The sequence below is a fragment of the Jaculus jaculus genome, chromosome 9 (genome assembly GCF_020740685.1).
Source record: "Jaculus jaculus isolate mJacJac1 chromosome 9, mJacJac1.mat.Y.cur, whole genome shotgun sequence".
In the NCBI taxonomy this organism is placed as follows: domain Eukaryota; kingdom Metazoa; phylum Chordata; class Mammalia; order Rodentia; family Dipodidae; genus Jaculus; species Jaculus jaculus.
In genome coordinates, this window is record NC_059110.1 from 111,881,894 (window position 1) to 111,905,044 (window position 23,151).

A 23,151-nucleotide genomic window follows, 5' to 3' on the forward strand; every position below is an offset into this window, starting at 1 on the left:
CTGGAGGCCCTGGCATGCCCATTCTCTCTCTCTCTCTCTTTCCCCCTGCATCTTTCTCTCTGTTAAATAAATAAATAATTTTTTTAAAAAGAGAGCAAGCATAGTGGCTCATGCCTCTAATCCCAGCACTCCAGAGGCTAAGGTAGAAGGATTGCAGTGAGTTCAAGTCCAGACTGGGTTTGAGTGAGACCCTGCCTCAAAAAGCCAGGAAGACTGGTGTGGTGGCACACACCTTTAAGCCCAGCATGCTGGAGGCAAAGGTAGAAGGAATAGTCATGAGTTCAAGGCCACCCTGAGACTATGTAGTGAATTTCAGGTCAGCCTGGGCTAGAATAAGACTCTATCTTGGAAAAACAAAAAACAAAAGCCAGGAAGGAGCCAAGTGCGGTGGCTCACACCTTTAATCCCAGCCCTCAAGAGGCAGAGGTAGGGGGATCTCTGTGAGTTCAAGGACAGCATGGGACTACAGAATGAGTTCCAGGTCAGCCTGGGCTAGAGTGAGAAACTTCCTGGAAAAATCCAAAACAGGAAAGAAAGAAAGGAAGCAAGGAAGGGAGGGAAAAAGGAAGGAAGGAAGGAGAAAGAAAGCAATGAAGGGAAGAAAAGAAGAAAGGAAGGAGGAGGGAAGGGGCAGTGGTAATGGCAAGTGTGGCATGAGGTGCCAATGGGGATGGGAATACTTACAGAAATAGTCCACTGGGCTGTGGATTATTTTTAATTTTTAAAAAATTTATTTAAGCCGGGCATGGTTGCATACCTTTAATCCCAGCACTTGGGAGGCAGAGGTAGGAGGATCGCCATGAGTTCAAGGCCACCCTGAGACTACATAGTTAATGCCAGGTCAGCCTGGACTAGAGTGAGACCTTGCCTCATAAAACCAAAAAAAAAAAAAAAAAAGAAAAAGAAAAAAAACACCAAAAATTTTTTTTTTATTTATTTAAGAGAAGGAGAGAGAAAGATGCAGATAGAGAGAAAGAGAATGCGCATTCCAGGGCTTCCAGCCACTAGAAACGAACTCCAGACGCATGTGTCCTCCTGTGCATCTGGCATATGTGGTCCTGGGGAATTGAACCTGAGTCCTGAGGCTTCACAGGCAAACGCCCTAAGCAACCGCTAAGCCATTTCCCCAGCCCTGGGCTGTGGTTTTTTTTATCAGACCACTGAAACTGGTGATGTTTTGATCCTCCATTTACCCATATGCAATCTAAGTGGGTTCAACTGGACAGTCCCTTCTTTTGAGCTCTGTGAATCGTTGAAGCCAGCACCAAACTGGAGATGGTTATATGGGTAGGATGGTACCACAGGAGAGGGTGTGGGTACCATGGTACCACAGGGGACCCAACTATGGGGATGACCAATGAGGGTCAAGGGGGTCACGGAGGAGAAGCCACCGTGAACTAATGAATGCATTGGACAGCGCATCTGCACGGATATCCATCTCCATGACCCCTGGCTGGCCATGCTCCTGGGTAGCAGGCAGATAGATAGTGCTGCAATCATGAAGGCGGGCCAGGGTGCGTTCTGGAAGACAACGTCACGACAACTAGCATTTGCCTGCCTCTCTCGCGGCCACTGCACCCCGGTGGACCCTCTCCACCCCTCCACATTATTCCCACCCACAGAAGCGGACACGGGGGCCCTGAGTGGGATGTGAGACGGTGTGCCCACAGCACACACGAAACATACCTGGGGGAGGGGGCCTCAAATCCTTCCTTCGCATCGCTCAGTCGACATTAGCAAAAGGGCATGTAACTGGGCAGTGTGGGCTGCAGAAGAGGCCTGGGGGAATAAACATCCTAGCCATCTTTCAGCGGAATGAGGAAGAAGAGTTCAAAGTGCAGCCTGGGCGCCAGCACACTGAGAAAATCTGAGCCAGTCTTAGTCCAGAAGAACATAAAGCTAGCTGGCAAGAAAACCCATAATCCGAGACTCCAGGAACCTGCCAGAACTCCTTCCCGCTCCTGGAGGGATGGATCATGAACCACAACGCAGTAAAATTGAGCCACAGCGCCCCCTGGCAGCCAAGGCGGGGTAGGCACGGGAGGAGCCCGCGAGGGCCTCTGAAGACCCAGCAAAGACTGGGGGAAGGCACCCCAAGACCGGCAGAGCAGGGGGAGGGGCAGAGTTGGGGTTTGCAAGTTGCTAAATTGAAATCCTCCCGATCGATCCTGCCCCCTCCCCGCAAGGGCAGCCAAGCACCCATCCAAGCGGCAGGCCAGGGCTCAGAGAGAGAAAAGGAGGCTCCGGGAGGCGGAGTCTCAGCATCAGCTAGGAGAGAGCCTTGATGGAAGATGGACTTGTGGGAGGGGAGCTCAAGGCAGGCGGGGGAATCGAGGCCTGGCCTCCCGTGCACGGTTCATCAGGGTCGGGGATCTGCTCTCTCTTGGCATTGCCTAGCCAGGTCATGGCTCAGGTATCTGACACCTGGGGCCCAGAGTCACATGCCAGGAAACTCTAGACACTTGGGCCCCAGGCCCCAACTTCCAGCTGCTACACGCAAACACAACTTCTGCAGGAGGAAGTGGGTCTCCAGCGCCCAGCGGCAGGGAGGCTACTTCCAGGGAGAGGGGCAGCAGAACAGCAGGAGAGGACTCTGCCGCCAACAGGGGTGAGACCCAGGGAGAAGATAGGAGAGGAAGAGGGAGGACCATCAGGGCCGAGAGAACAGAGCTGACAGCCAAAGGGGTGGATGCTTCTGGAAAAGGGGGTTGATGGGCAAAGAAGAAGGGGGAGGTCAGAGGAACATGTTACCTGGTCCTCTAGCTTAGCTGAACACCCTGGAGTGCTGTCATTGATTTGTCCCTCTTGTCTCCCTCACGTTAATGCCATCCAGACCATCTGGCGCTTACCTGGACCACCTGGCAGCCACCCAGGTACGTAAAGGGAGAAGTCTTTATTCCAAGGAGAGGAATCATGAGCCAAAGCAGAAGCTTAGACATCCCTGAGACCCAGTTAAACAGGACCAAGAGACCTCACAGATTCACCTTCTAGAATCAACAGATCCTAAAAAAATAAAAATAAAAAAAGTTTCAATCCTAAAGAATGTAGCTTACCCAAAAAGTTCTATTGGAAGGTCTAGAATTAAAAGAAATTCTGTAGTAAGGAAGTAGTAAGAAAGAGTCCTAAGCCTGCCCGAGAGAGCCCTCAAAGGCCTTGGCCCAAAGAGTCTCCCCTGAAGAATTCCAGGAAGAAAGCCCACGGTGGGAAGTGGGGTTCTTCCCTCATGGTCTTCTCTTCTTCAGATTCTCCGTCACACCAGGACTATGTTTATCTGTGGCCATGCTCCCACCAGCTGCTCATCTCCTGCGCCTCCTGTCCCTCCTGCTGGTGATAGGCATAGGGGACCCTGCACCCACCCCCCAAGCACCCCCTCCCCAGGGCTGCTACGTGGCAGAGGAGGCCGGTGATCGGACTTTCCGCTGCAGCCAGGCAGGCCTGAGTGCTGTGCCCACCGGTATCCCCAACGACACCCGTAAGCTCTACCTGGATGCCAACCAACTGGCTACTGTGCCAGCTGGTGCCTTCCGGCACTTGCCTGTCCTAGAGGAGTTGGACCTGTCCCACAATGCCCTTGTCCACCTCTCAGGGGCCGCTTTTCAGGGCCTGGAAGGCACTCTGCGCCACCTTGACCTCTCTGCCAACCAGCTGGCCTCGGTGCCTGTGGGGGCCTTCGTGGGAATGCAGATCCAAGTGAACCTGTCTGCCAATCCATGGCGGTGTGATTGTGCCCTCCAGGAAGTGCTTAGACAGGTGAGGCTGGTGCCTGGCACTGGGACTGGCATCGTATGTGGCCCAGAAGCCCGGCCAGACCTGGTGGGACAGGAGTTTCTGCTGCTGACCAGAGAGGAAGAGCTATGCGGGACCGGGCGAGGTGGGGCCCGAAGGAGCACTGATGTGGCCCTACTGGTCACCATGGGGGGCTGGCTCGCCCTGGTGGTGGCTTACTTGATCCGCTATGTGCGGCAGAACCGAGATGAGAACCGGTGCCCACCGAAGCCTAAGAGGGCCCCTGTGCTGGCTCTGCGCTCCGAGGACTCCTCCACCCTGAGCACAGTGGTCTGAGGAGCAGAGACGCGGCACACCCCTAGCTTGCTGTCTTCACCTTTTCTCTGCCACTCCGTCTCACCCCGCCTCTCCCTCTCCTCTAATCTCCCCGGATTCTGTCTCCCTTTCCCTCCCTCCCTGACTGTGTCCAGCACTAGCTTTGGTGCCTGAATCCTGGGGTACTTCCTTTTGAGTCTGGATTGTGCTAGATTTTAGAGAAGCCAGAGCCCCCCTCCCCCCCCTCGGTGGTGATGGGATGACAGAACAATGGTCCCAGATGGTTTGTGCGCTAAGAGAAAAAGAAGTGATTGCCTATAGGAGAGCCCAGGAGGGAGACTGGATTAGGGTGGGGCGTGGTGGTGCATGCCTTTAATCCCAGCACTCAGGAAGCAGAGATAGTTTGAGGCCACCCTGAGACTACACAGTGAATTCCAGGTCAGCCTAGGCTAGAGCAAAACCCTACCTTGAAAAGGTAAGAGAGAAAAAAAAAAAAAAAATGGCTGGAGGAGATGGCTTAACAGTTAAGGTGCCTACCTGCAAATCCTAAGGACCTAGGTTCGATTCCCCAGTACCCACATAAGCCAGATACACAAGGTGGTGTCTGTGTCCAGAGTTTGTTTGCTGTGACTAGAGGCCCTGTCATGCCCATTTTCTCTCCCTCCCTCTCTTTCTCTCTCTCTCAAATAAATAAAATATTTTTTAAAAAATTAGAGCTTTGCGCCACATGTTCTCTCTGATATGTGGATCCTAGCTACAGATGACTGGGCTTCTGCATGAGAATGAAAATACTTAGTAGCAGAGGCCAGTAAGGTAAAAAGGAGACATAAAGGGAAGAGAAAGGAAGGGAGGAGGGTACTTAATAGGTTGATAATGTATATATGTAAGTACAATGATTGTAATGGGGAGGTAATATGATGGAGAATGGAATTGCAAATGGGAAAGTGTGGGGGTGGGAAGGGAGGGAATTACCATGGGATATATTTTATAATCATGGAAAATGTTAATAAAAATTTAAAAAAAATTAGAGCTTTGGAAAGAAAAAAAGGGATGGAAGGTCAAGGAAGGGCCTGGAGAGATGGCTGAGCAATTGAAGACGCTTGCTTGCAAAGCCTGACAGCGCAGGGTCAATTCCCCAGTAAAGCCAGATGCACAAACTGGTGCATGCACTTGGAGTTCATTTACAGTGGCAGGAGGCCTTGGGTTCCACCCTCACCCCCGCCGCCCCCCCGGCCTCTGCTTGAAAATAAGTAAAATATCCCAAAACAAGAAAGATGCAAAACAACTTGGACCAACCTTAAGACTGGGAGACAGCACAGAGTCAAGAGAATGGTGGGGCCACATAGGGGATGAAGTCAGAAAGCTGGGGGGCGACTGCATTGAGCAGAAGGGTCTCGTTAGACTCCTCTCTACCCCTCTGTCTCCCCCTCACTTCTTGCCTGTCCCTGACTCAGGACCCAAGAGGGTCAATGCTTCTGTCTCCTACCTCCATTCAGGGTGATGCACCCAAATGGTCTCCATGAAAGAGAACTATATGGGGGAGTAATGGGAGCCACGCAGGGACTGAATCTAATAGCTGCTCAACCAACCGTACAGGCTGGCTCGTGGATAAAGTGCTTGCTGGGGAAGCATGCGTGCCAGAGTTCAGATCCCTGGAGAATGCAGCTTGGTGAGCAACTAAATGAGAGGTACTGACTCACGGCAGGAGGCAAGGATCACATCCAAAATTGACCTCTGACCTCCACACACATGCTGTGGTATGTGCAGGCATGCGTGTGTACACACACACACACACACACACACACACACACACACTCACACAGAACCGCTGAGCAGTGCTCTGCCCATGTCTGGGGCAGACTTGGGGTCAGAGTGGGTTATTCCTCTAGGAGTGATAAAGGAATCTGTCATCTTTCCTGGTCCCTCTGCCTCATCCTGACTTCGCTGTCTCTTTTCTAGAACCTCACCAACTTCTCTCCCTCTTCTCTACATCACTGAGGTCACACACGGACACCACTTGAGGCCTGAGATTCTGACATCATCCAGGAAGCCCCAATCTGATTTAACCCAGAAAAAAAAAAACAAACAAACTGGGAGCCGGGAATGGTGGCACATGCCTTTAATCCCAGCATTCGGGAGGTAGAGGTAGGAGGATTACCATAAATTCGAGGCCACTCTGAGACTACATAGTGAATTCCAGGTCAGCCTGGACTAGAATGAGACTCTACCTTGAAAGAATTTAAAAATTAAAAAAAAAAAGAAAGAAAAAACCTGGGATTTAGCTTCCGTCCTCTTTTCTGAGGTGACCTGGGCCTCCTCAATCCAGGGATGCTCCCAAATGCCTCCTTCTTTTCATCCTAGGGTGTGGGATTACTCAGACTGCAGCTTTGACTGTTGTGGTAGTTTGAATAGATGGCCCCCAATATATTCAGAGTTTTATTATAGTTTGTAATTTAGATCTGCAGCCACCTGGCTGGAAGAGGTGTCACTGGGCTGGGTCCTACAACCCTAAGGTGTGGTGGTGGGTTTGAAATTCCAATCTAGAGATGAACAAAGTGCCTGGAGTTCCTGAAGTGTGCTGTGGGAATTGACTTGTGGCATTCCGCCCCCCCCCCACCCCGCCTCTCTGCTTGGATCTGTGAAAGCAGGTCCAATTTCTTATGTCATTATGGAATTTCCCCTGGATCTTTAAGCTTCAATAAATATCCCTTCCTCCATAACTGTGTCTGGTTTGAAAGTTCATCTCAGCTAACCTGAAGCTGTCTGCTACACCTGTCCATCCTAGCCATGGCCTGGCCTGGGTCCTGGAATCTTTGCCAACCCTCACTAAAGTCATAGATGGGAAACTCTATTCCATAATAAGTATGAAGAAATCTTGGTCCATGGTGGGGTAAGACTTTCCAGTGATGTGGCTACTTAGGGGTCACCCCTGCTCCTTAAGTAACTCCTTGTCTATGCTCTGTAAGTAAGCCCAGTAAGCTCATTGGTTCACTAACTTGGACTTCAGTGGAGTCGTACTTTGGTCTGTCTTCGGTGCCCTATTTGGGAAGAGATTATCTGCTTACCCGCCCCCCCCCCCCCGAAAAAGTTAGTGCAATGTAAGGGAAGTGCTTAATGGGCTCCTGTTGAAGAGACCTTCACCCCAGCCAGTGTGAACCCTGGGTGGAAAAAGGATGTCAAGCTCAGCCTATGACAGGAAACTGAACAGAGAGGCACTTGCTGGGACAACAGAGTCCCTGCCCTTCCTTCCCTCCCACATGGCCTCTGCCTTGTGCCTGAGCACCAAGCAGGCAGAAAAAAAGTGGTCTTGGGCTGGGGAGATGGTTCAGTGGTTAAAGGTGCTTGCGTGTAAAGCTTGTCAGCCTGGGTTCAGTTCCCCACACAAAGCTACACAATGGCACGTGCATCCAGAATCTGTTTGTAGTATACTTTTTTTTTTTTTTTTTTTTTTTGAGGTAGGGTCTCATTCTAGCCCAGGATGACCTGGAATTCACTATGGAGTCTCAGGGTGGCCTTGAACTCACAGTGATCCTCCTACTTCTGTCTCCCGAATGCTGGGATTAAAGGCATGTGCCACCACGCCCTGCTAAAAATATATTTAAGTGAGCCCAAAGGCTGGAGAGATGGCTTAGCAGTTAAGGCACTTGCTTACAAAGCCAAAGGACCCAGGTTCAATTCCCCAGGACCCATGTAAACTGGATGCACGAGGTTGGCACATGTGCCTGGAGTTCATTTGCAGTCGCTGGAGGCCCTGGCTCACCCATTCCCTCTATCTGCCTCTCTCTATCTCTCAAATAAATAAAAAATAAAATAAAAATTGGGGGGAAAAAAAAAGTGATCCCGAGCAGGGCCTGGTGGTGCACACCTTTAATCCCAGCACTAGGGAGGCAGAGGTAGGAGGATCATCCATGAGTTGGAGGCCACCCTGAGACTACATACAAAAAAAAAAAATTTTTTTTAAAAAGATGAGCTGGGTGTGATGGTGCCCGCCTTTAATACCAGCACTTGGATAGCAGAAGAGATAGGAGGATCACTGTGAATTCCAGGACAACGTAGGACTACAGAGTGAGTTCCAGGTCAGCCTGGGTTCTAACTAGACTTGGGATAGCTTCAGGGCATGGTGGGGGGGAACTAGGGCAGAGTGGGTGGGGTAATAGGTCACTGGGCTTGGATAGTAACACTGCCAGGGGGCGGGACATGAAGAAGGAGGTGGGAGGTGAGGCTTGGGTCTTGACTGGGTCACACACACACACACCCCTCCCCCCCCCCCCCCCCCCCGCCCAGGGCAGAACTAGGGAGGAGGGGGTGAAGCTGATGGGGAGCAGCAGGGGCGGGGAGAAGGAGGTTTTCCATGACTGGGGGTGGGACTGGTTGTTTGGGGACCAGGCTACAGGACTAGCCTGGTAGTAAATCAGCTTTGACTGGTCTCACTTAACAGGTGTATCTCAGCCTGCTAATCAAGCCTCCCCGGGAGAAGAGACTGGAGCCTTGATCTAAAGGTACGCTCCCTCCCCTCTCACAGGAAGCTCCCTGTTACTCTAGAATGCTCTTCTCTGTCCAGCAAGCAGTCTTGGATCTTAATGGGCCCATGCATCTGGGAGAGAGGAGAGGAGATGCAGTCCTTAAATAGCTGCAGATTGGCAGCAAACTGATGCGAAGCTTGTTGGGTACACCCTCTGCTTGCTGGGGCTCTGCATGGTAAAGGTCAGGGTGAGGTGAGGGCAATCCTCCAAGGGCCTGGCTTACCAGGATAGGCCCAATGGTACCAACAAGAACTCATGGTGATTCTCCTGCCTCTGCCTCCCAAGTGCTGGGATTAAAGGCGTGCACCACTTTGCCCAGCACATGGGTGTGAATATTAAGAGAAGTGCTTATGGGGCAATTTGGTGAGCATAGTATATACATTTAACCAGACATCAGCAGAGGTTATACCCCTAGGGCTCATGACTACCCCTGCTGTAGGTTTTCACTATCAGGGATGTATTCCCTCCCATGAAGTGGGCCTCCAGTCCAATTAGAGAGCAGTTGGTTTCCCCCATAACAGACATGCCACTATTGCACCTGTTGGCTCATTTGGCCTGGCTGGGCAAATATAAGGCTTGCAGTGTCCACTGTTGAGTATTTTCACTGGTGATTTCTCTCTCTCCCATTGAAGTTCATGCAGCATAGCTTTTTGTCAGCTGGTCTACACGGAGGAGGTTTTCAGCTCAGCTCCAGCAGGATTTCTCAGTAACCTTGCAGCCCAAGTATGTGGAGTCTTCAGCAATAGGGTCTTACCATCTATTCCTGGTGGGAAACCAAGAGTCTTGGCAATGGCCTGTAATATTTTGGGGGCATCAGGGACCTCCCTGGCCAACAACTCACTGGAAGGTATCCCATCCCTGACACTGAAATTTTTCTAGTAATAATCTATGGCTCTGAATATTCCATTGTCCAAAAAAGTAGGCTTCATATGACTTATTTATATTCTCTTAGATTTTGATTAGCCCTCCCTCCACCTTTCCTTTACTCAATCTCTTCCCCTGACCACACTTGGACCTTTTCACCCCCATTAATCTGTTCTACTACTTACATATATACAATACCATTCTATTAAGTACCTCCCCCCTTTATATCTACTTTCTAGATAACTGGCCTCTGTTACTGAGTTTTATTCCTACTCACATAGAAGTCCAATCATTTGTAGCTAGGATCCACATATGAGAAAGAACATGTGGGATGTTTGGCTTTCTGGGACTGGGTTACATCATTTAGTATAATCCTTTCCAGATCCATCCATTTTCCTAAAAATTTCATAACTTAATTTTTCTTTACTGCTGAGTAGTATAAATGTGCCATATCTTCATTATACACTCATCAGTTGAGGAACATTTAGGCTGGTTCCATTTCCCAGCTATTGTGAATTAAGCAGCAATAAAAATGGTTGAACAAGTATCTCTAAGGTAATGAGATGAGTCCTTAGGATATATGCCTAGGAGTGCTATAGCTGGGTCATATGGTAGATCAATCTTTAGCTGTTTTAGGAACCTCCACACTGATTTCCACAATGGCTGGACCAGATTGCATTCCCACCAACAGTGTAGAAGGGTTCCTCTTTTTCCATATCCTTGCCAGCATTTATGGCCATTTGTTTTCATGATGGTAACCAATCTCACAGGAGTGAGATGGCATCTCAACATAGTTTTAATCTGCATTTCCCTGGTGGCTAGGAATGTAGAACTGTTTTTTTAGATGTTCATATGCCATCTGTATTTCTTCTTTGGAGTACTCTCTATTTAGCTCTATAGCCTTTTTTTAAATTGTTTGATTTCTTTTGGGGGGTTGTTTGATTTCTTATTATTTTGGTTTTGAGTTCTTTGTATATCCTAGATATTAATCCTATCAGATGTATAACTGGCAAAGAGTTTCTTCCACTCGGTAGGCTACCTCTTTGCTCTATTCACAGTGTCCTTTGCTGAACAAAAGCTTTATAATTTCATGAGGCCCCAGAGGTTGATCTATGGTTTTATTTCCTGAGCAATTGGGGTTATATTCAGAAAGTCTTTGCCAAGACCAATATGGTGAAGAGTTTCCCCTACTTTTTCCTCTAGCAGTTTTAGGTCTGCTATTAAGGTCTTTGATCCATTTGGACTTAATTCTTGTGCATGGAGAGAGAGAAGGATCTATTTTTATCCTTCTACAGATACATATCCAGTTTTTCCAGCACCATGTGCTGAAGAGGCTGTCTTTTCTCCAGTGAGTACTTTTGGCATTTTTGTCAAAGATCAGGTGGCTATAGCTACCCAGACTTACATCTGGGTCCTCTATTCTGCTCCATTGATCTACATGTCTGTTTTTGTGCCAGTGCCATGCTGTTTTTGTTACTATGGCTCTGTAACATAGGTAAAAATCAGGTATGGTGATACCACCAGCCATATGTTTGTGGCCCACAATTGTTTTATAAATTCGAGGGTTTTTTTTTTTATTTTTAATTTGAGAGCGACAGAGAAAGAGGCAGAGAGAGAGAGAGAGAGAGAATGGGCGCACCAGAGCTTCCAGCCACTGCAGATGAATTCCAGATGTGTGCGCCCCCTTGTGCATCTGGCTAACATGGGTCCTGGGGAATTGAGCCTCAAACCGGGGTCCTTAGGCTTCACAGGCAAGTGCTTAACTGCTAAGCCATATCTCCAGCCCAAATTCGAGAGTTTTTGTTCTTCCAAATGAACTTTTTAGATTTTTTTTTTCCTATTTCCATGAAGAATGACATTGGAATTTTGCTGGGGATTCCATTAAATGTGTAGATTGCTTTTGGTAAAGTTGCCATTTTCACAATATTGATTCTTCCAATCAAAGAACAAGGGATGTCTTTCCATTTCCTACTGCCTTCTGCAATTCCTGTCTTGAGTGTTTTCAAGTTTTCATTGTAGAGATACTTCACTTCCTTGGTTAGGATTATTCCAAGGTACTTTATTTCTTTTTTAATGCAATTGTGAATGGGAGTGATTCTCTGATTTCATCCTCTGTGTGTGTGTTTGTTGTTAGCATATAAGAAGGCTACTGATTTCTGTGTGTTTATTTTGTATCCTGCTACATGGCTATAAGTGTTTATCAGTTCTAACAGCTTCCTGGTAGAGTCTTTAGGGTTGTTGCAGTCAGGTTCATATTGCTGGTAGAAATCGCCCAACCAAGAGTAGCTTCTGGGAAAAAGAGATTTATTTTGGCTTATAGGCTCGAGGTGAAGCTTCACGATGGCAGGGGAAAACGATGGCATGAGCAGAGGGTGGACATCACCTCCTGGCCAACAGAAGGTGGACCACAGCAACAGGAGGGTATGCCAAACACTGGCAAGGGGAAACTGGCTTTAATACCCATAAGCTGGCCCCCAACAATACACTTCCTCCAGGAGGCATTAATTCCCAAATATCCATCAGCTTGGAACCTAGCATTCAGAACACCTAAGTTTATGGGAGACACCTGAATCAAACCACCACAAGGGTCCTTTATGTATAGAATCATATCATCTGCAAATAATAATAACTTGATCTCTTCCTTTCCAATTTGTTTCCCTTTTATGTGTGTCTCTTGCCTTATTGCTATGACTAAGACTTCCAGTGCTATATTAAATAAAAGTGGGGACAGTGAACACCCTTGTCTCATTCCTGATTTTAGTGAAAAACTTCAAGTTTTTCTCCATTTAGTATTATGTTGGCTGTAGATTTGTCATAAATAGCCTTTAAGATTCCCAGTCTCAAGCTGCAGAGATTGCTTAGTGGTTAAGGCATTTGCCTGCAAAGCCAAAGGACCCCGGTTCAAATTTCCAGGACCCACATAAGCCAGATGCACAAGGGGGTGCATGCATCTGGAGTTCCTTTGCAGTGGCTGGAGGCCCTGATACACCCATTATCTCCCTCCCTCTCTCTCTCTCTCAAATAAATAAATAAATTATATACATACATATATATATATATATATATATATATATATATATATATATATATAATTTTTTTTTTAAAGATTCCCAGTCTCTGTAGGACTTTTATCATGAATGGATGTTGGATTTTGTCAAATGCTTTTTATACATCTAATGAGTTGATCATGTGATTTTTGTCCTTCAGTCCATTTATGTAATGTATTACACTTATCAATTTACATATGTTGAAGCATCCCTGCATCTCTGGGATAAACCCTACTTGGTCAGGGTGAATGCTTTTTCTGATATATTCTTGTATTCTGTTTGCCAATATTTTGTTGAGAATTTAAAAACAAACCAAAAAAAAACTTTTTACTTTTATTTATTTGACAGAGAGAGAGAGAGAGAATGGGCACGCCAGAGCCTCCAGCCACTGCAAATGAACTCCAGATGCGTGTGTCCCCTTGTGCATCTGGCTAACATGGGTCCTGAGGAATTGAACCTGGGTCCTTTGACTTTGCAGACAAATGCCTTAACCACTAAGCCATGCTCCAGCCCATGAATTTTTGCATCTATGTTCATGAGGGACATTGGTCTGTAATTTTCTCTTTTTTTTTTTTGTTCTTTCTTTGCCTGGTTTTGGTATCAGGGTGATGCTGGCTTCATAGAAGGAGTTTGGTAGGACTCCTTCATTTTCTAATTTATGGAAAAGTTTAAGAAGCAATGGTGTTAGTTCTTTTATGAAGGTCTTATAAAGTTCACCAGTGAATCCATCTGGGCCTGGAATTTTTTAGTTGGGAGATTTTTGATAACTGCTTAGATCTCCATTTTTGTTATAAGTCTATTTAAGTGGTTAATCTCATCTTGATTTGATTTTGGTAGGTCATATAAATCAAGGAAATCATCTATTTCTTTCAGATTTTCAAACTTAGTGGAGTATGTTCTTATAGTATAATCCTATGATTTTTTTTTAATTTTCTGGTATCTGTTGTGATGGTGACTTTTTCATCTCTAATTTTATTAATGTGTGTCTCTTCTCTCTTTCTTTTGGTCAGATTTTCTAAGGGTTTATCAATCTTGTTTATCCTTTCAAAGAAACAACTCTTTGTTTCATTGATTCTTTGGATTTTTGTTTGTTTGTTTCTATTTCATTAATTTCTGCCCTAATCTTTATTATTTCTTCCTGTCTATTGATTTTCGGTTTGCCTTGTTCTTCTTTTACCAAGGCCTTAAAATGAAGTCTTAAGTTGTTTACTTGTAACCTTTCTAATTTCTTAATATAGGCACTTAGAGCTATAAATTTCCCTCTTAGGACTGTCTTCACTGTGTCCCAAAGGTTTTGGCATGTTGTGTTCTCATTCTCATTTAATCCTATGAGCTTTTTGATTTCCTTCTTGATTTCTTTATTGATACCATTCATCATTTAGTAGTGTATTGTTTAGTTTCCATGATTTTGTATATACCCTATAGCTTTTTTTCTATTGATTTGTAGTTTGGTCCCATTGTGATCAGATAGAGTGCAAGGAATTATTTCAATTTTCCTATATTTGCTAATATTTGCTTTGTGTCCTAATATATGTCTATTTTAGAGAATGTTACATGTGCTGCTGAAAAAAAAATGTGTATTCTGCAATATTTGGATGAAATGTCCTGTAGATATCTGTTAGGTCCATTTGTTCATGACCTCATTTAACCCAGATGCCTCTCTGTTTATTTTTTGCCAGGATGACCTGTCAATTGATGAGAGTTGGGTGTTGAAGTCACCTACTACAACTGTGTTTGGTGTTATCTGTGACCTTAGTTCTAATAGCATTTGTTTGATGAATTTGGGAGCCCCCATGTTAGGCGCATATGTGTTTAGGATTGTAATGTCCTCCTGTTGAAGTGTGCCCTTAATCAATATAAAATGACCTTACTCATCTTTCCTAACTAATGATGGACTGAAGTCTACTTTGTGAAATATTAGGAAAGCAACACCTGCTTGTTTTCTAGGCCTATTTGCTTAAAACACCGGTTTCCAATCGTTCACTCTGTTGCAGTCCGGTTCGCATTGCTGGTAGAAATCACCCAACCAAGAGCAGCTTCTGGGAAAAAGAGATTTATTTTGGCTTACAGGCTCAAGGAGAAGCTCCATGATGGCAGAGGAAAATGATGGCATGAGCAGAGGGTGGACATCATCCCCTGGCCAACGGAAGGTGGATCACAGCAACAGGAGGGTGTGCCAAACACTGGCATGGGGAAACTGGCTATAAAGCCCATAAGCCCGCCCCCAACAATACACTCCCTCCAGGAGGCATTAATTCCTAAATATTCATCAGCTGGGAACCTAACATTCAGAACACCTAAGTTTATTGGAGACACCTGAATCAAACCACCAAATTACGCCCCTAGCCCCCATAAACTGATATCCATACATGATGTAAAATACAATGCATTCAGTCTAACTTTAAAAGTCCCCATAGTTATTATCAATTCCAATGATGTTCATACATCCCATAGTCCAAGATCTTTTAACTGAGCCATACCAAAACAAATAACCTCAAAAAAACCCATAATGGCACAAAATAAATATTCACACTGCAAAAGATAGCATTGGGCATAGCAAAGAAACATTCAACCAATACAAGATTTAAAACAACCAGGGTAAATATCAAACTGTAGCTTCAAGTCCAGCAACTCTAGCCAGTGACAAATCTCCAAGTCCGATAATTCTAACCAGCAACAAATCTCTGGCATTCTAATTCCACCCCTCCAGCTAGGCTACTCACAGTCCTGGGAAACTTCATCGGGGCCAGCAGCTCTCCTTGGCAGCCATCTCATGGTCCCGGCATCTCCACTGGGTCTCCACTGCAATCCACAGTTCATCCTCATGGCCCCATGGGGTCTCTATGCAGGCAACCAGCAAACCCGCTTCACACTGCCCATGGCCATTTCCAAAACACAAGACCGTGTTGCAAACTCAATGATCCTCTTTCCAGCATTTCTTATACTCCATGATACCAGGTAGGGTGCCAATCTGTTAATCCAGGGGGGAATAAAGCAGACTTTGAAGAACAGGATACTCCTTGAGCACTCAGGCCCCTTCTAAAGAGTCTAAATTCTTCTTGTTGCCCCAGCACAGGTCAGCTAGCCCAGTCTCAAAAGTTGTCATCTCTCAGTTACAGCTGAACGGGCAGCACTTCACCCAAAGATTTTTCTTTCTGTGCCATATTCCTCTGCTCACACCAGTTCATTTCTATGCAAAGCAACCCTGTACAACTTCTCAGGACATAGGCACAAGAGCAAGCTTCTCACACAAACTGCTAGCCCAGTCCAAGCAAAGCTCTTTCTCACCCTCATAAGCCAAACCTCACAGTCCATAGTTCTTACTGCCTTCAGGTCTTTCAGCTCTGACCAGGATAGACCATCAAGCTGTACTTACAGCACTGCAAAGCATCTCTTAGGCCAAAGTTTCAAATCCTCCCACATTCCTCTTGAAAATCAGCTCCAAAAGGCTGAAGCCACACAGTTGGTTGTCTAGCAGCAACCCCACTCCTCGGTACCACTTTAGTGTTGCAGTCCGGTTCGCATTGCTGGTAGAAATCATCCAACACGAGTAGCTTCTGGGAAAAAGAGGTTTATTTTGGCTCACAGGCTCGAGGGGAAGCTCCACGATGGCAGGGGAAAACGATGGCATGAGCAGAGGGTGGACATCACCCCCTGGCCAACAGAAGGTGGATCACAGCAACAGGAGGGTGTGCCAAACACTGGCATGGGAAAACTGGCTATAAAGCCCATAAGCCCACCCCCAACAACACACTCCCCCCAGGAGGCATTAATTCCCAAATATCCATCAGCTGGGAACCTAGCATTCAGAACACCTAAGTTTATGGGGGACACCTGAATTAAACCACCACACACTCTAAGATTGTGTCCCTCCTTTGTAGAAAGGAGACAACGATCCTGTTATTTAAGCCAGTCTGCAAATCTATGTCTTTTAGTTGGGGCATTGAGGCCATTGATGTTGAGTTATTATTGAAAGGTGTGTATTTATTTTTGCCATTTTTCTTGTTTTGTAGTTCTTCCAGTTTTACCTTTGCTCTCTTGTATTAACTAGTATTTGAATATGGCTTTATTTTTTTCCAGGTTTCTTATATGTGTGATTTTCTTTCTCTTCAGCATGGAGGACCCTTTTGAGTATTTTCTGTAGAGCTGGTTTTGTCTTCAAATATTCCTTTAGCTTGCTGTGTTGTGGAATGTCCTTATTTCTCTGTCTATTTGAATGAATAGCTTTGCAGGATAAAGTAACCTTGGTTGACAGTTGTTATCTTTCAGAACTTGGAATAAATCATTTCAAGCCCTTCTGCCTTTGAAAGTTTGTGTTGAGTAATCTGTGATGATCCTGATGGACTTGCCTTTGTATGTGATTTGATCTTTCTTTCTAACTGCTTTCAATATATTTTCTTTGGTTTGTGTATTTGGTAGTTTAAGTATAATATGGTGAGGAGAGGTTCTTTCCAGGTTTTGTCTGTTTGGTGTTCTAAAGGCTTCCTGTATATGCATTGTCATCACTTTTCCAATTTAGGGGAAGTTTTCTTCTATGGTTTTGTTGGAAACGCCTACTATGCCTTTGGAGTGAAATTCTTCCCCGACTATATTTTTGTTTGTTTGATCTTTTTATACTGTCCTGAATATCTTGAAATTCCCATTTATACCTTCCTATTAGTTTGTCTTTCTCTTTGTTGGACTGTATTATATCTGCCACCTGGTCTTCTAGTTTGGATATTCTTTTTATTAAAATATTTTATTTATTTATTTATTTATTTATTTGAGAGAAAGAGAGAGGAAGAGGCAGAGACAAAAAGAATAGGTGCACCAGGGTCTCTAGCCACTGCAAACAAACTCTAGACACATGTGCCCCCTTGTGCATCTGGCTTACGTGGGACCTGGAGAATCGAACCTGGGTCCTTAGGCTTCACAGGCAAGTGGCTTAACTACTAAGTCATGTCTCCAGCCCTCTACAAAGTTTTTTATTTGACTGACTATGTTTTTCATTGCCAGTATTTCTGACTGGTTTTTCTTTATTATTTCTATTTCCTTATTCATGTGTATTGACCTCCTTACTTCATTAAATTGGTTTCCTGGTCTTCGTTGATTCCCTTGATTTTCCCTTTGATTTCTCTGAACATATTTATATTCATTCTTTTGAAATCTTTCTCTGACATTTTCTCTAAATCAGTCTCACTGGAGGTCATTTCTGATGGATTAATACTTTCTGGTGGATTTATAGTGTATTGATTTTTTGTGTTTCTTGTATTCTAATGTAGAGATTTTTGCATCTTGGATTAACTTAATGCTTTGGTTTTCTAATTATCTGCTATATTATCAGATGTATCAATCAATCTGATGTTATATATCTTCAGGACAGGAGATTAAGGTGCTAGGTGTGGCTCTTAAGATGCTCAGAGTAACCACAAAAGTGACCCTAGGTGTTGGGTTTGCCTGCTATGAGAGTATTCTAGTAGGCTGGGTGGAACAAAATATAGGCAAATTCTAAAATTTAACTAAGCAATATACACATTCAATGAAAAACAGCACAGAGTATTTATGCAAGCGTAGGTATTATGACAACCAGACCCTCTAACAAAGTCACAGTCCCTAAAGATATATGTTGCCCCCCACCCTTAATCCTGTCAACGGGGAGGCTGAGATTTCTGGTCTGTAGAGGGTTTCAAGTCAGCTTGTGACCAAGTGAAACCCTTCCCTAATGAACAACAGAAGAGGAAACAAAGGCACTATAAATCAGGAAGCAACAAATGACAAGCCCAAAACAGCTTATTTGAGGATGGCCAATCTGGCCATCCATCAGATTTAACATATAATTTACCCTGACATGGAAGGTGCAATTAGCACTTCTGATGCAAGCCTATATACCAGGCTTTTTTGGTGGGTTCTGACCTGGTGTAATCCCAGTTACCTTTGGTGATGTCTTTGGTCTCTGCTATGCTGCATGCCCACCTGGGTCCCTCTTTGTTGCGCTGTGGGCTCAGGTAGGCTGGGCTGGGTCAGTGGGTCGTTGCTCAGATCTCCTGTGCTGGGTGCTGGGTAGGTGAGCTCCCTTCCCCATGTCACTGGTTTTGCTGGTGCTTGCGCTGGCGGTGGGGGAAGGGGAGGCTGTGGATGGTGGCTAAAGTTCTCCCGCAGGTCCTTCTGATCCTCTAACTCAAGAGCCGCTCCTCCGCTGGTCCCTGCTGTCCTCCCTTCACCTTGAGTTTGTGAGGAGGAGGCGGGTGTGAGTGGAGAATCTCCTCGCCTGACTTTTCCTGCAGCTCAGGCCGAGCCTTACAGCTATGGCCCGCCACTGCTGGAGCCACTTCTGCCTGCTTCTATAGGCTCTAGATGCTCTGGATCTCGCCTACTTCTCCGCTGTAGTTGATGATTTCTTTCTTTTTTTTCTTTTCTTTTTTTTTTTTTTTTTAGTTATTTAGTTTTTATTAGCATTTCCCATGATTATAAAAAAAATATCCCGTGGCAATTCCCTCCCTCCCCCCCCACACTTTCCCCTTTGAAATCCCATTCTCCATCATATATGATGATTTCTTTTTTATTTATTTATTTATTTGAGAGCGACAGACACAGAGAGAAAGACAGGTAGAGGGAGAGAGAGAGAATGGGTGCGCCAGGGCTTCCAGCCTCTGCAAACGAACTCCAGACGCGTGCGCCCCCTTGTGCATCTGGCTAACGTGGGACCTGGGGAACCGAGCCTCGAACTGGGGTCCTTAGGCTTCACAGGCAAGCGCTAACCGCTAAGCCATCTCTCCAGCCCTATGATGATTTCTTTTTTTTTTTTTAATAATTTTATTTGAGAGTGACAGACACAGAGAGAAAGACAGATAAGAGGGAGAGAGAGAATGGGCGCGCCAGGGCTTCCAGCCTCTGCAAACGAACTCCAGACGCTCCAGACGCGTGCGCCCTCTTGTGCATCTGGCTAACGTGGGACCTGGGGAACCGAGCCTCAAACTGGGCTCCTTAGGCTTCACAGGCAAGCGCTTAACCGCTAAGCCATCTCTCCAGCCCTATGATGATTTCTTAAACACCTCACTTTTTAGAAGAGTGTATTTTGCTGTTTTTTTTTTGTTGTTGTTTTTTGTTTTGTTTTTTTGTTGGTTTTTTTTTTGCTTTTTCTCCCCTAGGATGCTTTGGTGTGGCTCCTACACCACCATCTTAACCATAAGTCCTTACTTATTTATTATTAGAGAAAGAGAGGCAGATAGAGAGAATGGGTGCATCAGGAGCCACTGCAAATGAACTTCAGACACATGTGTCACCTTGTGCATCTGGCTTACGTGGGTGCTGGGAAATTGAAACTTGGTTTTTAGGCTTCACAGGCCAATGCCTGAACGGCTGAGCCATGTCTGAGCCATCTCTCCAGCCCTCAATTCCTTTTTGAGGCCCCATCTCCTGTCATTCCCACACTGAATCCTAAATCAGAAATGACGATCTACTAGCATTTACCTTAGTTGTACACCAGGGGGAGATAAAGAGCAGCAGACCTTAATCTTCATTACATAGCGCACTCTTGGAGACTGAGGCAATAAATTGGAGTCTTCGAAGCTAGCCTGTACAACATAGAGAGACTACACAGACTATGTCAACCCACACACACATACACACATGAGTTCTTAGAGATTAGCCAAATTTAAATATCTTCCGGGCAATTTAATTTGTTCCTATATTTGATCAGAATGGGGGAGGGAATTAACCACTGAGAGGTTTGTTTGTTTGTTTGTTTGTTTGTTTTTCAAGGGAGGGTCTCACTCTAGCCCTGGCTGACCTGGAACTCACTCTGTAGCCCTAGGCTGGCCTTGAACTCACTCACAGTGATCCTCCTACCTCTACCTCCCAGGTGCTGGGATTAAAGGCGTGTGCCACCACAACTGGCTTCTTTATTTTATTTAATTATTTACTTGAGAGACAAAGAGAAGAGTCAGACAGAGAGAGAGAGTGAAAATGGAGGCACCAGGGTCTCCTGCCACTGTAAATGGAACTCCAGATACATGCACCACTCTGTGCATCTGGATTCACATGGGTACTTGGGAATCAAACCTAGGCCATTAGGCTTTGTAGACAAGTGCCATTAACTGCTGAGCCATTTCTCCTGCCCTCATGTTACTCAAGGCTGACCCGGAGCTCACTATGTACTCTCAGGGTGACCTTGAACTCATGGCAATCCTCCTACCTCTGCCTCATGAGGGCTGGGATTAAAGGCATGCACCATCGTGCCCAGCTTTAAAAATTATTTTATTTATTTGTTTACTTGAAAGAAAGAGAGGCAGATAGAGAAAGAGAGAATAGGCACACCAGGGCCTCTAGCCACTGCAAACAAACTCCAGACTCATGCGCCACCTTGTGCATCTGGCTAACGTGGGTACTGGGGAATCAAACCTGGGTCCTTAGGCTTTGCAGGCAAGCACCTTAACCGCTAAGCCATCTCTCCAGCCCCTTCATGTTACTTTGCAAGCTGCTGTCTCCAGCTCCTACTGTCCTGCCACACCAGCACTCTGAGGAGGAGCCTCTGGACCCTAAAGGGATTTTGTGACCCATCCTAAGACTTGGGGAATGGGAGGTGTAAAAACACGGGGTATCCTGGGTAGGAGGAGAAACAGCCCAAACATGCTTTCATCCCATTTACACTGGCTCACCTCAAAAGACCTCACATCTTCCCCCTGCCTGGAGCCCTCTCAGCCCAGCACTTAGAATGCTATTAGCCAGAGAGCCCTGCAGTGAAGACAAAGTGGGAGCGGGACATGACAGGCAAGCACAGGCCGAGGACAGATCCGTCCACATTAAGAAAGAAAGACAAATGACAGAGTGCGAGCCTTACGCCTTAGAGAGAGACAAGCAGCTAGACGGAATTCTTAGGGCCTCAGGAAGAGCAGCTGCAGATCTGACTTTAATGTGTGGCTGCTTCTCAGATCTTTGAAAGATAAACTATGGGGGAAGGTGGGAATAAAAAGAAAGAAAGAAAGAAAAATATCAAACTGGGCATGGTGGTGCAGGTGCACTCGGGAGGCAGAGAGGTAGGATGATTGCCGAGAGTTCGAGGCTACCCTGAGACTACATAGTGAATTCCAGGTCAGCCTGAGCTAGAGTGAGACCCTACCTCAAAAAACAACAACAACATGGGCTGGGGAGATGGCCTAGCGGTTAAGCGCTTGCCTGTGAAGCCTAAGGACCCCGGTTCGAGGCTCGGTTCCCCAGGTCCCACGTTAGCCAGATGCACAAGGGGGCGCACGTGTCTGGAGTTCGTTTGCAGAGGCTGGAAGCCCTGGCGCCCCATTCTCTCTCTCTCCCTCTATCTGTCTTTCTCTCTGTGTCTGTCGCTCTCAAATAAATAAATATAAATAAATTAAAAAAAAAAAGGGGGGGGTCTGGAGAGATGGCTTAGCAGTTAAAGCGCTTGTCTGCAGAGCCGAAGGACCCATATTCAACTCTCCAGGTCCCACTTAAACCAGATGCATACGGTGCTGCAAGCGTGCAAGGTCGCACACGTGCAAGGTCACACACGTGCAAGGTGGCACACATGCAAGGTCGCACACGTGCAAGGTCGCACACGTGCAAGGTGGCACTCACATCTGGAGTTCAACTACAGTGGCTGAAGGCCCTGGCACACCAATTCTCTCTGTCTCTCTCTGTCTCTCTCTCATAAAAAGAAATTACAGCGCCGGGCGTGGTGGCGCACGCCTTTAATCCCAGCACTTGGGAGGCAGAGGTAGGAGGATCGCTTTGAGTTCGAGGCCACCCTGAGACTCCATAGTGAGTTCCAGGTCAGCCTGGGCTAGAGTGAGACCCTACCTCGAAAAAAAAAAAAAAGTAAGAAATTATGAAAGCCCAAGCCTTTAATCCCAGCACTCACGAGGCAGAGGTAGGAGGATCACCATGAGTTCAAGGCCACCCTGAGACTACATAGTGAATTCCAGAGCTAAAGTGAGACTCTACCTCAAAAAAACAAACAAAAAAATTCCAAAAAAAAAAAAAGACAGGGAAATCCAGATATGATGTCACAAATGAATAAAATATTAAAAAATAATAATAGGGCCAGGCGTGGTGGTGCACACCTTTAATCCCAGCACTCGGGAGGCAGAGGTGGGAGGATCACTGTGAGTTCGAGGCCACCCTGAGACTACATAGCAAATTCCAGGTCAGCCTGGGCTATAGCGAGACCCTACCTCGAAAAACTAAAAATAATAATAATAATAACAGGGCTGGAGAGATGCCTTAGTGGTTAGGGCGCTTGCCTTCCAAGCCTGAGGACTCATGTCCGACTCTCCAGGTCCCACAGAAGCCAGAGGCACAGTGTGACACAAGCGTACGAGGTCGCGCACGTGTCTGGATGTCGATTACAGCGGCTGGAGGGCCTGGCGTGCCGATTCGCTCACCCTCTCTTTCCCACTTTCTCTCTCTTATAAATGATAATAGTAAATACTAAACTTACGGGAAGCCGGGTGTGGTGTCACACACCTTTAATCCCAGCACTCAGGAAGTACAGGTAGGAGGATCACTATGAGTTCAAGACCACACTGAGACTATATAATAAATTCCAGGGCTGGAGAGATGGTTTAGCCGTTAAGCGCTCGCCTGTGAAGCCTAAGGACCCCGGTTCGAGGCTCGGTTCCCCAGGTCCCACGTTAGCCAGATGCACAAGGGGGCGCACGCGTCTGGAGTTCATTTGCAGAGGCTGG

At 46.1% G+C, this 23,151-nt stretch overlaps 1 protein-coding gene across 2 annotated transcripts; it reads left to right on the plus strand.

Moving 5' to 3' along the window:
- The first annotated feature begins 1,911 nt into the window (after positions 1-1,911).
- On the plus strand, positions 1,912-4,321 carry Lrrc3c (leucine rich repeat containing 3C). Of its 2 annotated transcripts, none has more exons than XM_045159367.1 (3): positions 1,912-2,031; positions 2,834-2,873; positions 3,243-4,321. In XM_045159367.1, exons 1-3 carry the CDS (start codon positions 1,977-1,979, stop codon positions 4,060-4,062), a joined length of 915 nt encoding a protein of 304 aa, XP_045015302.1. In that variant the 5' UTR covers positions 1,912-1,976; the 3' UTR covers positions 4,063-4,321. The 2 variants fall into 2 exon arrangements, with proteins under 2 accessions (XP_045015302.1, XP_012803607.1); XM_012948153.2 differs by lacking the exon at positions 1,912-2,031 and adding an exon at positions 2,406-2,608.
- The last annotated feature ends 18,830 nt before the right edge of the window (positions 4,322-23,151 follow it).

Coding starts and splice junctions, on each gene's coding strand:
- Lrrc3c (XM_045159367.1), top strand. CDS start 1,977: ATGAACCACAACGCAGTAAAATTGAGCCACAGCGCCCCCTGGCAGCCA. Junction 2,032..2,833: donor CCCCTGGCAGCCAAGGCGGG/GTAGGCACGGGA, acceptor AATGCCATCCAG/ACCATCTGGCGCTTACCTGG. Junction 2,874..3,242: donor ACCACCTGGCAGCCACCCAG/GTACGTAAAGGG, acceptor TCTCTTCTTCAG/ATTCTCCGTCACACCAGGAC.